Consider the following 15,874-nt stretch of genomic DNA (forward strand, 5'->3'; position numbering starts at 1 on the left):
CCCACCCCGCCACGTTCTTTTCGGGCAGAGCATCACTTCCGGTACCCCTTCCAGATTCAAATATGGCGGCACCGCCCGGCTACCTTCTCCCGTCCTCTCCGTTCTGTGCGCACGCGCGGCGGAGGGGGCGGGGCTGCGGGTGGGCTTTGGCGCGAAATTCTATCGCGGGGGTGGCGGGAGCTCGCGGCGCTACTGTTGGTGCTGCTGCTGCGCGCGGGGATCGCTGAGGTTTTGCGGTGAGCGGGGCTGCGGTCCCTGAGGGCAGCGGGCCGGCGGCTGGCTGGCTGGATTGCTCGTTCTGTGAGGGCGCTTCGGGGTCTCTGCGGGTTCGACCCCGTCCGGCGCCATGGCCACGCGGGCTGTTTGGCGGTAGGAAAGCAACCATGGGGATGGCGGCTCTGAGGCCAAAAAAGGAAGAGGGAGGGGAGATGAAGCGTGCGGGACTGTTTCACCCGCCGCGTTCGTGGGAGATGGGCGAAAACCAGCGAGGAGAAGCGCTCAAACGGCCTTCGGTGTGCGAGGGCATTGTCAGGGAAAAGGGGGCCCTCAGGGCGGGTTTAACCCCGGGGGTTTAACGCGAGCGGCGGGCGGGGACTGAGGTTGGGAGCTGGGGCTGTGTCTTAATCTGCACCGCTTGGGGGAATCGGGGACTGACGGCCATTCCCGCGGTCTGGAAAACTTGAGTGTGGTCCCCTCTTATTTTTAAGCTATAAGCGATAATTGCTCGTTTATGTGCTTATTCTTTTCCTCAGGAATCATGGACACCGGCCAGCAGAGCAAAATCATTTATTCCTGGTATGGAAAGCCCATGAGCTCAGACAGAAAGCTGAGGACTCTGCAGTACAAGTAAAAAACGTTTATTTCTGTTTTTCTCAGGGGAGCATAAGCAGTGACACTTGCTTTGCCTTTTTGATGTCACGTAGGTTAATTGGGCTGTGAGAATATTACTAAATAACAGTAGTTTTGTCATACCTGTCACGACACTGTATGTGTACCACAAAAAGTGTTGTCGTGAAGCTCTTGAAATGTAAATTGTATGTTTGTGCATGAGCACTTAATTATAATCTGTAAATAAGTGTTAACTGCCTATTCAAAATACAAGTGAAGGTTTTTAATTGGGAAGTTTTGTTGTTGTTTTTAAACTTTAGCCTTTGTTGGAGGGGCTATAAGTGACGTTAAGTTGGGCAGGAGGTCAGATTTGATGGCATGTGAATTGTAAAGGATGTTGAACTGTCTGCATCATTTTCTAGAGGAATTCTTATCAAATCAGAGAGAAGCAAAACAGAAAGATGTATACAGCTTGGTGACTTTGTTCTAATAGAAGGGGAGAATGCAGATCAACCTTTTGTGGCACAACTCCTGGATTTGTACGAAGATGGTAAGAAATAAAAACTCACCTCCTACATGAGGAATCTTAAAATGCTTTAAAGATAACTATACCATGGGGATGTGATTAGCATTAATGCTGTATTGCTGCTCTAAATTATTACAGGAACGGGACTGTGCTGATCACTGCTTGCGTATGCAAGTTCTACCTAAAAATTTGGTACTGATTTCATCTAAATTGGATTGCTAAATGCAGTTGAAAGGCTTTAAAAGGCACTATCTTTTGCTTACTTGTTTACTTCTAGAAGAAATAGTCCTCAAGGAAGGCAATGTGAGCTCTTGCTTCATTTAGATATTGGAGAATCCCACTGGAACAAGAGTGCTGCAGCTCTGAGACTTGCGTGTTATTAGACACCAAGGATTTCAGTGTAACATACACAGCTGAATAAATAGGCTCGTCACTTCTGTCTCTTATTTGTACTACTTATACTGCTTATTTGTAGGTAGAGGTAGATATGAAACGATAAGTCATGGCAGGCAAGTGGCACAAAGGCTATGTAGAGTCTGAATGAGAAACTATTCATTAGCTAAGCCTCATTTCTTTCAACAGCTGTTGTTTCTTTTGATCTGCATTGATAATATTTTGTGGGTTTTCTCATTCAAAACAAAAATACACAGAGTGATGCGTATTTGTAATGCACATTTATTGTAACAACTGAATATTCTTTTCATGCTGGACTGAAATTTGTCAATCTTTCTTGAAAAGGTTTTCCATGTCTTTGACAGAGTTGTTAAAGATGCTTGGTTTTGTTTTCATTTGAATCTGAACACCTTAAAATATGAATAGGAGCATAAAAACTGTATTATGTTCTAAATTTCTTTTAACTCTATTCATGAGGAACTTTCTCATGCTGTTTATTCAGTCTTCTCTGTTATTTCACAGCAGGATTCTCTGGTTCATTAGTCAGTGAGCAAACATTTCTGGTTGATCTTTAAAATAACCCTGAAATTAGCAGTAATGTTATGAAACTTCTCAGTTCTCCTTTTATGTCCACTGCTTAGTGGAGTTCAGTTAGATTGCATGAATGCCAATATGGAACTTCTTCTTTTGTGACAGTGAAATATTAGATTATCACAGAATGGCTTGGCTTGAGAAGGATCACAAAGATGATCTCATTTCAACCCCCCTGCTGTGTGCAGGTCGCCAACCAGCAGACCATGCTGCCCAAAGCCACATCCAGCCTGGCCTTGGAAGCCTCCAGGGATGGGGCATCCATAGCCTCCTTGGGCAGCCTGTTCCAGTGCCTCACCACCCTCTGTGTGAAAAAGATTAGCTGATCTAAATGAATTCTGTGATTTGAGGCTTGGCATAGGTATCATTGTAAGCTGTGACAGTCTCAATTCAGATATCAACTCGTCAATGACATCAGTTAATCATCAACTCAGACTTACAGTCTCATATCAGTTACTTTCTCACCTATGTCCATGTCGGATTTTTATCCTTGGTGGCTCATTTCTAGGCATTTTTGTTTTGAATTTCCCAGTGTGTGAGGAGGGAACAGATATGGGAGTTTTGTGGAACTCCTGGACAAAGAGCCTGCTTGCATGAGTTCTAAGAAATAAGGCTGGCATTTTCTTAACATTTACATAGCTACATACATTTGTAAATTTACTTGTGTGCACACTTGACTGACTCCCAGAGTAAAGCACTTAAGTACTTGTTATGTGACATTTCAAAATAAAAGGCTCTTTAGAAACAGCTCTCTTTAGAACAGGCTTTAGTTGTTTGACTGAACTATACAGAAGATGCACCTTAAATTTAAATTCTCAGTGAAATTCCCCAGGATCAGGTTGTTTAATCTTTCTCTAAATTAATCCAAGTCACTCCCAGCAAGTGCTGTAGTGCCCAAAGTTTTCCCTGACTGTCCCACGTCTGTCTAGCGAGCGCTGAACAACATGGCTGTGGTATCCCTGTGGTTCACCAGAAGTGTGCAATTCCATCCAGTAACCAGTGGCACAGCTGTGGTGCCCTTAATATGGTACTGCAGTAGTGATGAATTGGAATCCTGAGCTTTGATGTTATTAAATGTCACTCTTCTGAAGTATTTACATTGCTGATAGTATAGAACTGTCTGCATACTTTCTTGCCAGAGCTATGAGAGCTGTAACTTCTGCATCATTTGTCAGTTTCTAGTTTTGGCCTTAACTTTGTTTGACCTAGAGCTAATTTATCTCCCTCATTCATCTGGAAAATTTTTCATCCTCTTTTTTTTCTAAATTTGTAACTTTTTTCTCAGTAAAAAAGTTAAGGAAGAACACTGCTTTTCAGTACGTAAATGCAAAGTGTCTTTCAGTACATAAATGCAAAGTGTCTTTCAGTACATAAATGCAAAGTGTCTTTCAGTACGTAAATGCAAAGTGTCTTGTGCAGTATTTTAGCTGAAGTCACCAAGGTCTGGTAAGAACTGTTTGTGGCATGAGAGAATCCTTAGTGTTCATTTTCTTTTCATTTGTAGGCGCTCAGCAGAAGCATGCAGTTGTGCAGTGGTTCACTCATATTACAGAGGTACCTGAGAATAAGCAGAAACTGCTTAAAAGAAGGATTTCTTCCCAGGAAGTGTTTTTTGATCTAGTTTCTGGCTATGACACTGACATAGCTGTGGAGACTATCATCGAAAGTGTGCTGGTACGTACTGCAGCCTATCTACGTGCAGAGGGAAAAAAGAAACAAACAATTTGAAAAACAGAACAGTGCAGCTGCTTCACTTCCTCCTGAACTGAACGTACAAGGTGCATTTGATTGCCAATGAAGTTGTGCAAGACGGTTGAAAACTCAGTACTCCTCCTTTCTTCCATCCCCAAATGACTTTGGTTATGGGCAGCCAGTCCATCTAGAGGATTGCATGGAAGGAAGTAATGTGATGGAGGCCTGTCATGGTTTGACAGGGCCTGTAGCAGGGTGACACTGTGCCAATTGTTTTGTAGGCTGAGCTTGTTGCCATTTCTAATGAAGCTCCATGAGTTCCAACCGTAAGATATGTGAAGAGAAAGCGGTTGAATGCTAAATCAGCAGTATGCATGTGTTGGTATTTTTTTCTCCTTTTTCAGGTAATACCACTGCGTCTGAAGGATGAACTACCTACTAGATTAAAAAAGGAGAAAATCTTCTGCGTGAAACAGTCTTGGGATGGGAAATGCTTTAGGGTTTTGTCCCCAGACACGTTCTCTATGCTGAATGAAGCTAGCAAGAAAGGAGATGGCATCCCAAACTCTGTCAGCTCTTTTGTTCCTTCGGAGATCACTTCCTCTGTGAAAAAAGAGACCAAGAAGGTTGCTTGGAGTGCCCCAAAAACAAAAAATGTTGAGATGGAAATAGAATCAAAACATTCTGCTTCTAAGTCTTCCCTTTCTAAGAAGAGACATTCACTAAGAATAGATAAAGGCACCAAAAATCCAACTGCAAGAAAGAAATTAGATTTGAGCAGTATGTATATGTCAGTATGTGTATTCTGTCCATTTGGTTGTTTTGGATGTAGTATTGTGACTCCATCTTGACCTCACAATGTCTGCCTTATTTTTCCTTACTTTTCTGGCTAATGGTATACAAGAAGGTTTACGTTGGATTGACTGAATGAACACATTTGGACCATATATTCAAACTGAAAGCTGAGTGAAGTTAGAAGTGATAGAACCTGATTTTTCACTTTTCTATGTTGTTGTATTCATAGAGGGAATGCATGCTTTCCAGTAATTCAGTTTTCTGTCCACAAAGCTTAATGCCATCACGTTTCATTTAAATTACAGCTCTGAGTCATACAGTGTCTTCTGAAACTACTGTCTTCCCTGAAACTTCTAACTCAAACCATCCATGTTAAAGCCTGACAAAATCTTGCTTTTCATTCCTAGGTCCCACAAGATCTTCAAAAGGCAAACTCCTGGAAGAGGATGTTTTGGAACTTTTAGATGATGTCTATGATTCTCAACTGTTAAAGCCAACAGCTATTAAAAGAAAAGTGAAATTCACTGAAATTCTAAGCTCGCCACCAAAAATAGCTTGTGCCAGTGATAAGCTGGAGTCAGTGTTTGGTACAGCAGAGCACCAGGAGATGTTTAGTGATACGCTAAGACTGTCCCCTTATAGGAAGGTTGAAGACTCTAATGAGAAAGTCAAGAATCTTAATATAGAAGATGATGCTACAGTGTAAGTAACGGTATTTTCATAACTATTTTTGTATCTGCATTGAGTTCACGGGCTTAACAGTAGAGCCTGAAGTTTAAAGGGCTTCCTCTCCATCTTTACAAGTGTGGTCCAGATAAAAGTAGCTCTGTGTTCTTTACAGCTTAACTGGACATAAGGAGCTGGGGAGTCAGAGCCCAGCGGTGACCCCTCGTTCTCGTAGGAAGTGTACACAGGAGACAAGCACTCGCATTGCAGAACAAATCAGGTGAACTTTTGCTTTCATGCAATCTTGTTCAAATGGTTCTTGACACCTCAAAGCCTCAAGAGTTTGTATAGCTTAATACAAATATTGCAGAATGGGTAAAAACTGTCTTATATTAAGAAACGTTAAGCTGACTTCCTTTAATACTTGTCTGTTAAATAGCTATGGAAAATTAATGGTTGAAGTGGAGAATAACTTGACTTGCTGAGTATAGGCACCTTACAGGAAGAACTGAAAATGTATCAAATGACACTGTAGTGAGCAGTCATATGTAGTTTATTTAAAAAAAAAAAGGGCACAAAACAAAACTTCTGTCATTTCTTTCTGATAGCTTATTAAACATGCTAGAATCAAAGGAGGCAGAGGATTTTCTGTCTAGCTCGGATGGTTCTTACTCCTCAAGTAGTGAGGAAGAAGATAGTGATGTGGGCTGCACACCGGAGAAGAAAACCAAATCGAGCAGAATGTTCAGCACCCCAAAATCTTCAAGGAAGCCTTCAGTTCACACTCCTGCCAAGACCCCAAGGAAAACAGTAAGGTTCCTTAGAGCTGCTGACATTTTAAAAAGTTTTCTTTATTGTTTCTAATCCTTTTTTTTTTAATGCTCAATGCCTGTATGCCAAAGTTAAGTATCTGAGCTCCTATGCTTTAGATGAAATGGTTGTATGATTTTCGGTATGACTAAGTTATGAAAATACAGTACTTGGTTATCCTCAATGTTACAACAGTGTTGATCAGAAAACTCTCCAGCCTAAGCAAAGGAAATGTTGGATTAGGCTGGAGCTGACCAGTGACTGCTGAATGTGCTGGGTTGGTTTGTTTGTTATGTGGCTGTAATGTCTTGGCTTGCTTTGAGGAAGGACAGGGGAGAGAATTAGGAAGGGAGGAAGAACATTAGCATGTCCTGAATTAGTAGTTGTTAGGCTGTGGATTCAGGTCATCTACTAGTGATACATAAGTGAAAGTCTTGTGTGAATCACTGGGCAGCTTTACAAGAGAAGAATCCCTAGGGTATAATTAGTTGTTTGGTTTTTTAAGGTGATTTGAGGAAACTGTTTGAAACACCTGAATGGTGCTGTGTTTCTCAACCGCTATTCTCAAGAAAAAAAAAATAAGCTCCATGCTGGCTCAAAGGAAGGCAAGAAATAATGAAATGATGGATTTGTTTCTACATGAGAAACTATTGAAAGCGGTACTTGAATTATGACTCTTAAAATGAGACAGTGTGGGAGGAGATACAGGGCAGGTGTGTGAAGTCACAAGTGGTGGAAGAGTGGAGCAGAAACTGTTTTTCTCTCCCAGTATAATCTACAGGCTCTCAAATAAACCTGGTAGGAATTATGATTAAAAGCAATTAGTCAGTTATTCAGTGAGTAGTTACACTTGTGCAGTTCTTGGGCAAGCAGTACTTTTACTGTACAAATATTATGTGAATTCAGTGAACAACTGACTTAAGTACCCAAGAATGATCCATTTCTGAATAGTCTTTGGTCAGTGCAATCTTCATATATTGTAGAAAGCTGTAAGTTCAGGACTGTGCTGATGGCTACCAGCACAGAAGGAATGCTGTGCAGTGTTTATGGCTGTGCTAAAGACAGTATGGCCAGCAGTTTCTCATAGTGTCACAGCCACTGGGCTTGGGATGGGGATATTTGGGAGGGGCTAATTAAAATCGGCCTCTGTTTATGTAAAATGTAACAGAAATCCTAGCACAACTAGAGCTTGTAGGCACAGTGAGGAAGAATATATAAGATACTGCGTGGCTTTTTTGTTTGGACAGTGAAATACAGATCATTAGTTTCTAGTTGTTTGCTCTTTCTTGAGAACCAGGTCACTTTGGAACACTGAGTTACAGAACGTAGAATAAAAATATTTAAAATATTTCAGCAAATCAAAAGGAGAAGTTGTCTGTGTCGCTGTTTTGCCTGCTGGTTTCTTTGTCTCCTCAAGGAAGAAAAAGACCATGAGACTTAATTTGGCAATTCCTTCCTGTAAGGACCGTGCCTCCTTTCACCTTGTACTTTGACATCTCCAGGAAGTTTGTGTAATCAGTGTTTTGGAGGCTTATATGAGTGATCTGTTTCTGGTAGAAATTCCTGTATGTAGCACATCTGTTTGAGATCCTAATTTTTTCTTCCCAGCCCTTACTGGGAACACCCAGGACACCCCGGAATGCAACTCCTGAAATTCCCAGGCGCAGCCATGCAGCACAGAAACCAACCAGTGTACTGGAAGAAGCCAGATTAAGGTAACGTTCACTGAAGGCAGGAAATGCTAAAATAGGGTAATGTCACCTTTACCAGATTGAATAAATTCGGTGAACATGGGTAAATATTTTGATTTCAGAGGAACACTAAGGAATGGACAATAAATACTATAATTACAGGTGGCTATAGTACTACCTCTACGATTGCAAGTCATTGTAACTAGTTCTTAGTGCTAAATTCTTCAGAGTTAGGTATCTGTCTTTATTCTAACACTCAAAAAAATAAAAGCAAAGATCTTCTCTTGTAGATTTTACTGGTACTATGAGTACCATCCTACAAGCTATCACCTCTTTTTATCCCTACTATACCTCATTTCATACTATTTGATGATGATGATTGTTCAGCCATCTTAAAGCTCAAAAGCTTGAAACCTTTAGAGAGACTAGACTGTTTCATTTGGACACTTGACATTGGTGTTCAAACCTAAAGTATGTTAGACAGATTTAAAAACTACACAGAGCTGTGAAGGGAAGAGGTGGGAGGGGCCTGCTATCTGCTTTGCCCCTTAAAGCCCTTCAGGAAGATGTGTGAAAATACAACTCTTTGGCCTCCAGTTTGTTTGACTCCTTTGTTTGCTTTAATCAAAAGGCTGCACGTTTCTGCTGTCCCAGAGTCTTTGCCCTGTCGTGAGGAAGAATTCCAGGATATCTATAACTTTGTGGAAAGCAAACTTATTGATGGCACAGGAGGGTGAGTTCATTGGTGAGGCTGTGTAACTGAGATCACACATACCTATGGTGCACTGTCAGTCAATCAAGGCTGCTTTTATTTAAAATGCTATCCTTGTTTGACTGAAGTGAAGATCCTAGTTGAATTTTCCAGCGTGTTTTTTTTCCTTGAGAGCTTGTTGTATGTATAAATAATATGAATTCCTTTATTGTACAAATTCAAATTTAAGACAGAAATGCCTAGTCAATTTTAGATGTCTGGGAAAATATTTTTTTAACAAAGCAAAATTAGAATTTCTAAAGTATTTTAGATTGTTAGTTACTTTAATAATTAAAAAAACCCAACAAACCTTATATTCTAATGTGTGACATGTCCTCGTTAGCAACGAAGTAACTGAATGTAGGGAATTACCTGAAGAGAGGTAGGGGGAAAGGTATTCAACGCAACCTCAGAGTCCAGGAACTCCGATTTCTTGATACTAAGAGTGTTACTCTTTTACTGAGACTGCTAAAAAGGCATTCTGTTTTGTAGGTGTATGTATATTTCTGGAGTGCCTGGAACAGGTAAAACTGCAACTGTTCATGAAGTGATTCGCTGTCTTCAGCGAGCTACAGAAGATGATGACCTACCATCATTCCAGTTCATAGAGATCAATGGCATGAAGCTTACTGATCCTCACCAAGCTTATGTGCAGATTCTGGAGGTGAGAAAAGCCTCCTCAACTGCTCTCCTTTGAAAGAAGAGGAAGTTCAGATCCTCAGTGTTTTATGGGGTTCAAGACAACTAACAATCAATACTTCTGAAAGTTAAAACATATGAAGGGTTAAACTGCCTATTTCCAGAGTTTTGGTGTGATTAACCTGCAGTATAATTTAATTCTTGTCCAGTTACTGACAGGTCAGAAGGTGACAGCAGCTCATGCTGCAGTGCTGTTGGCAAAACTGTTCTGCACACCTGGACCTAAGAGGAAGACCACAGTGCTGGTAGTGGATGAGGTGAGACAAGGAATCCTTCCTTCTCTATCCTAAATCTTTCCTAAAGTATCATTTAAAAAAAAGGTTTTTAGAGAATGGAAGAACAGTTTGTGTTTAGAGCATGTCATATATGATCTAAAGGAGAAGACTTTGGAGTGTGGGCACTCAAATAGTTCCTCTTAGTCTCATTAGGAAACTGAATGTAAATAGATGAGTCTCCTGTTGCCAAAATTCTTTGTCTTTATTTTCATGTTGGTTTTATGGCATAATGAATGCTGTCAGCTCCTAAATAGCATGGGATTGAACTGTTCAGAGTATGTATTTTATCTGGAAGCTGCATTTTTTTGTGGAGAGAAAATTCACAGTGAAAAATCTAGTTTTGAAACTGTGAATATACTGTGTTCAGTAATTCATTTTTTTTGCTATGATTCAGATCTTTGCATGGTTAGGTAGTTTAATTTTGTTGGATGTAATATATCACATTAGCGTTTTAAATTGCAGCTTAAGTTTGTAATGAATACTTTTCAGAGAGAGATTAGAGCTCTAATTCAAAAAATGCAGTACTATTAGTAGATTAGCAAAGGAAATGCAGAGAGACACCTTATTCAGTATTATGTGAGAAGTGTTTTGTGGCAGAACTAACTCTCAAACCTCACTGTAAGTTGTACTGTTACAAGACATTCTTTTTCAGTCAGGTTCTTATCTTTTTCTTCAGCTTGATCTTCTGTGGACCCGAAAGCAGAATGTGATGTACAACTTATTTGACTGGCCGACTCAAAAGCACTCCAAGTTAATCATCCTGGCCATTGCTAACACCATGGACTTGCCAGAGAGAATAATGATGAACAGAGTATCTAGCAGGCTGGTATGTCCTCTAACAATTAGGTTGCTAAGCTTAAAAAAAAAACAAACTGATTGAGTGCTGCATGCAATCAAAAGTAATTTTGACTGGGAGGGAAAGGTAAAGTGGGTTACATCAGAAGTTAAATAATTATAAACAATTATAATTCTCTCTTGTCTCCATAGGGCAGATGATCATATAAATCTTAGCAAAATAAGTACAGGAGCCAGCTCACTGGTCAGATGTTATGCTACATAAGAACACTCTGTTCCTGTAAGAATGAATTAAGAAAAAGAAGGCAGATGTCTTTTTAAACATATTAAGTTTTGTATAATTGAATTCTGTGCATCGTGGTGAAGCTGCTACTCCAGAGTTCAGAGAAATTTCCTTCTGTTTTCCCTTGCTATTTCCCCTTTCATTTCTGGCACAGATTGCTTGTCTCTGTTTGCTCTAATCAGATGGTGGATTTTTTGTTCAATACCTTTGGTCAGGAAATTGGATGTGCTCTATACATGTGTTTAATCCATTGTCCTAGGTCTTTGTTTCAGTGCTTCCATAAGAAATGATTTGCAAAAACAGTGCTCTGCCTTCATCCTTCTGTGACTCAAAAACAGTGGCACAGTAACTGTGAATTGCTTTTTCCCACCCACTGAACCTGCAGATTAGCTGAAGCTCTGAGAATCCATGTAGTCAAGGGAGAGGAATTCATAAGGGATGTAAAGCTTTGCCTCCTGCAGGATGTGAAAGACAGTACATCATATATAAATCGTACATTGGCCTTCTCATCTGAAATCAGTTGTTATTAGCTTGAGCCGGAGGTGGATTTGTAGTTCTTTGCTGGTTGTTGACTTGCAGGCCTAACATTAAGTCAACAGTGTGACTGTATACATGCACATAGACATGCTAAAGAGGAGGTGGATAGTTTTGGTAGGTTCTGCTGTTACTGTACTTAAAAATCAGTGTAAACAGTAGTAATCAAAAGATTCTTATATTGGTGGCTCTAGTTTATTTACAAATTTTGTAAGAGAACTTGGTTTCTAATAGCATGCACCACTAGCTCTGCCCTTCTGGGGTAGTGATCTGCACTCCATCTGTTTCATTGGTGGATGTGCATACTTATTTTACAAATGCAAAGCAGGAAAAAAAAAGATTAAAGCTTATCAAAGCTTGGAGGGGAAGAATGAGAAACAGATGAAACAGACTGCTCCAACCACAGAAGTTGTAACTGCTAACAATGCAAGCTATGCTTGAATAGTTTAAGTACTGCAAGCTCTTCTCACTGCATTTTGTTTACTATAGGGTCTCACCAGAATGTCCTTTCAGCCTTACACCTACAAACAGCTACAGCAAATTATTTCGTCTAGACTGAACAGTGTGAAGGCATTTGAGGAGGATGCAATTCAGCTAGTTTCCAGAAAGGTAAATATAGTACAAATATTATCCTCTGTGTTGAGCCAGGGGAAAATTATGGGGATGTGAAAGAATTCTGTAACAGTAATCTCAGTTCTGTGGGTGCACATTCTGCTGTGGGGACAAAGTGAGGCACCAGTAGTGGATCCTGCACTGTTCTTTCTTTGAGGTATGCATGGCATTTTTGCAGGAAACATGCAAAGCAGTGCCCCTGTTATTTCCACCTGCTTTGAGAAGGTTACTTAATGATACAATGTCAGCTTTCTACAGTGTTTGGTGTAATGAATCATTGGATGGATCTTGGGGGTGGGGGAAGTCTAGTATGCAGTAATAGTGAAAATATCCACATTCATTTTGTCTTTCTCCAGATTTTCAAGGCCTCAGTGTAACCTATTCTGTTTCCAGTCTGTATGCTATGTGGTATAAAAAACAAATAATGCCTTAGGGGTCAGTAGCTTCTCAAACTGAGATGTGTGCATGGTCTAATGAAAACTTCATTAAAATTGTAAGCTGCAAGTGGGATTTTAAGAGGTATTTAGTTTCAAAAATTTTGTAAGCCTAAAGTTCTTTGGACACTTGCAAGTGTAAATCCATTATCTCAAGTAGTTGTGAACTCTTCAAAATAATGTTACTTTGTGTATGAAAAACAGAATTTTTGCTTTTTTTGCTGTGAGAATGTGGACTGTGCTAAGGTACTCTACTTAAAATGTTTCTGAGAAGTTCTGAATTAAACTGTTCATGCTGAATTTCCTAGATTTTCTAACCTTCTGTGGTTTTAGAAGAAAAGTTCAGTCTCAAATTAGTGATTGCTAGATCAAGGTGGGTGTAGGGGAGTTGCTTTTGATCGATAAGATCAAAATTTTGACGAATGTTTCAAATCTGGATTTGCATAACACAGTCCACCTGTTGTTTGTTTTTCTGGCCTATTGATTCTACAAGCTGAGAATTATTTAGCAAAGAAATATTTTACAAACCTGTCATGTTTACTTTCAGGTAGCAGCACTGTCTGGTGATGCAAGGCGTTGCCTTGACATCTGCAGAAGGGCTGCTGAGATCTGTGAGTTTTCTAGCCAAAAGAGTTCTCATGAGATAGTCAGGATGACCCACATAACACAAGCCATAGATGAAATGTTCTCATCCCCGTACATAAAGGCAATCAGGTAAAAATATTTCTCTGGCTTTTATTTGCTTTTGTGTCATTTTCACTGTGCTATTTTTCAAAAGCCTTCTGTCTATCTTTACGCTCCCTTTAGAGTGCATGTGATGCATTATGTTCTGCTGAAATACGATTTTAAAAAACAACCTCAGCATAGAAGAGGGACACAAAATAGAAATGAAAGATGGGAAAACAAGGCGCAGAAATTTCTTGTTTAAAGTTAAATGTTTCCATTTTAGCCTTTCCCTCAGGGATTTTGAGATGTTATGATTGTCCCTGTTTACTGTATTGTGTCTGAAAAATGTTAATTTGTTAATTCATAAATTAATATGGATTAATATGGATCCTGCCTTAATATGGATTAATATTAATATGGATTCTGCCTTTTCAGCTTCAGAGGTTCAGAACTATGAAAGGAGGTACAGACTTGTTCTGCCAGCACAGTACACTCACAGTATTATGGCATTACACAGTTCTGTAACTCATAGAGATTTACCATGTTAATTTTTGATCTCATGTCATACCTCACATGAATGCTTGTAACAAACAAGGATCTGTACAGTTAGCAAACCATGTGGCACTTAACTGATCCATTAAGCTTTATATTCTGCATGGAGTCAAATGTCTTGTTCGGACAGATAGTGAAAGGAGTGAGATGCAGTGCTCAGTATTGTCAGGGTTGCAGGTTGTACAACCCTGGGTTGCACAGGGTTGCAGGTCGTAACACTGGCTGTTTGACAAAATGTCTTGCATATTTCTACTGTCAGGTAGGAAAATACTCTGCATTTAAGTGTTGCTAGCAGGTGATTTTCCTCCCAGATTTCTTTCTAAGGGTTCACGAGTTCTGAACTTTGCAGACTGATTTTTGCCCATTTTGTTTTGATGTTCAGGAATGCCTCAATGCACGAACAAATCTTTTTCAAAGCAATTTTAGCAGAGTTTCGTCAGGCGGGAGTTGAGGAGGCAACAGTTCAACAGGTATGTTGTTGTTTTGAGGTACATTTGAATGCACTGTAAAAACTCTCAGGCAACACTATAAATGTTTAAATGTTTGGGATTTGTATTCGTAGAACCTGGTGGAAAACAATATGATAACAAATTGGGTCCCAGTGGTAGGCTGGGACATGGCTGTCCAGCCCAGGTGTGAAACATAATTGGTGCTAGCACTTGTAATTGGGAACACCTGCACATACATTAGCATTACCAGTGGTTTGGCTCACATGAGGAATTTTTTTTCCTCTGTATCTGCAAATCTGTTCTTGAACATCAAAGATTATCTTGTTAGGCTGATCTCTTATACTTGTTCCCCTAGTTTTTCCTTATTGGTCACTTGCTCTATGTGTTCCTTCTGTGGACAGGTGGGTGATGAGCTGTACATCAGCTCTTGGGCTGCTGGATCACCTTCATTCCACATAGTCCAGGGAAGGTGTAGTAACAAATGATGGAGTGGAATTGTGGACAGACTAGGTTACTACTTTTCTGAAAGAGTGGTCAGGTGCTGGAATGGGCTGCCCAGGGAGGTGGTGGAGTCACCAACCCTGGAGGTGTTGAAGGAATGTTTGGATTTTGTATTGAGAGATATGGTTGAGTGGGAACTATTGGTGATGGGTGGATGGTTGGACTGGATGATCTCATAGGTCTTTTCCAACCTTGGTGATTCTGTGATTCAGAGATGAGGAGGGAAGGAAATTTCCCTTTTTTCACCTTGGCCCATAGACTGCAGCAGGAGGTTAACTTGAGTTACATCTTTTTTTTAACACCTTTTTTTCCTTCTTTAACAGGTCTATCATCAACACGTATCACTGTGCAGAATGGAGGGCATACAGAGCCCAACAGTGTCAGACATCTTGGCCATTTGTGCCAGGCTCGGTGCCTGCAGGCTGCTGCTGCTGGAGTCCAGCAATAAATACCTTCACATGCGTGTGCGCCTCAACATCAGCCAGGATGATGTCATGTATGCACTCAAGGATGACTAAGGCAATAGAGATTTTATTTCTATATATGTACAAATATTTTAAAGATGGTCTATTTTATTTTTTTTAAGTACTGATAAAATAGTAGGTTGTATTTTTAAATATTTTTGTGTGGTGTATCAAAGCACTTTGTACAATAAAGAACTTGCTTTGGAGCATTTTAAATACTTGAAATGAAACAATCTGTTTCAAAAGCACTGTTGGTAAGCAGTCCCCTTCCAGCTGAGGTGTGTGAGCTGGCATTGATTACTGGCATCAGTGTTTCTCAGCTTAGCCCTGTGGAGCTGCTTCTGTTGGGAGCAGCCCTGTTGTTGTGGCATTAGTTTTTCTGTTGAGTACAAAAGATGCCTTTGAGGTATCCTTAAATCTTTGTTGTTTGTGTCTTGAAAGTGAACTTCGCATCTTGTTGAATTAGTTGCATGATGGATTAATTGCTACCAGGGAGCTACGCGTGTGACCGAGGGCTTTTGTTGCTTTTAATCAACTTTGTGTATGTTAGCTGTTGAGAATTGCTTTAAAGAAATAACCTCAGCCATCTGCCTGAAACTTGCCTTCAACCTGACGCTGCTCCCAGGCCCGTATCCAAGGGCTGGAGACGGGGCGGCTTGAGCACTGCGTTCGTGCTGTGTGAATAAAACGTGCCCCGGCTTAAGCTGCAGCTGGCAGAACCCTTCGCCCGCCGCACCTGTCGGCTGTTAGAAATCAACGCGCCCAGCCCGCGCCTCGCGGTACCCGGCAGGCCGCGGCTGTACGGCGCTGCCCGCCCCGCTCCCGGCGCTGCTCCCGGCCCCGCCCACCGCGCAGGCGCACCGCCGT

General features: G+C 40.6%; 1 protein-coding gene across 3 annotated transcripts; it reads left to right on the top strand.

Annotated features, from left to right (window-relative positions):
* Nucleotides 1-98: 98 nt before the first annotated feature.
* Nucleotides 99-15,673, top strand: ORC1 (origin recognition complex subunit 1). 3 transcript variants are annotated; one of them, XM_052665833.1, is made up of 17 exons: nt 99-236; nt 753-846; nt 1,251-1,378; nt 3,843-4,012; nt 4,435-4,810; nt 5,233-5,527; nt 5,667-5,771; nt 6,100-6,301; nt 7,910-8,016; nt 8,624-8,725; nt 9,236-9,407; nt 9,592-9,699; nt 10,394-10,543; nt 11,819-11,938; nt 12,923-13,089; nt 13,976-14,063; nt 14,867-15,672. In XM_052665833.1, exons 2-17 carry the CDS (start codon nt 758-760, stop codon nt 15,059-15,061), a joined length of 2,574 nt encoding a protein of 857 aa, XP_052521793.1. In that variant the 5' UTR covers nt 99-236; nt 753-757; the 3' UTR covers nt 15,062-15,672. The 3 variants fall into 3 exon arrangements, with proteins under 3 accessions (XP_052521793.1, XP_052521794.1, XP_052521792.1); XM_052665834.1 differs by lacking the exon at nt 99-236 and adding an exon at nt 430-512; XM_052665832.1 differs by lacking the exon at nt 99-236 and having other exon boundaries at nt 716-846; nt 14,867-15,673.
* The last annotated feature ends 201 nt before the right edge of the window (nt 15,674-15,874 follow it).

Source organism: Tympanuchus pallidicinctus, unplaced genomic scaffold (genome assembly GCF_026119805.1).
Source record: "Tympanuchus pallidicinctus isolate F22 unplaced genomic scaffold, pur_lepc_1.0 scaffold7, whole genome shotgun sequence".
Classification (NCBI taxonomy): Eukaryota; Metazoa; Chordata; class Aves; order Galliformes; family Phasianidae; genus Tympanuchus; species Tympanuchus pallidicinctus.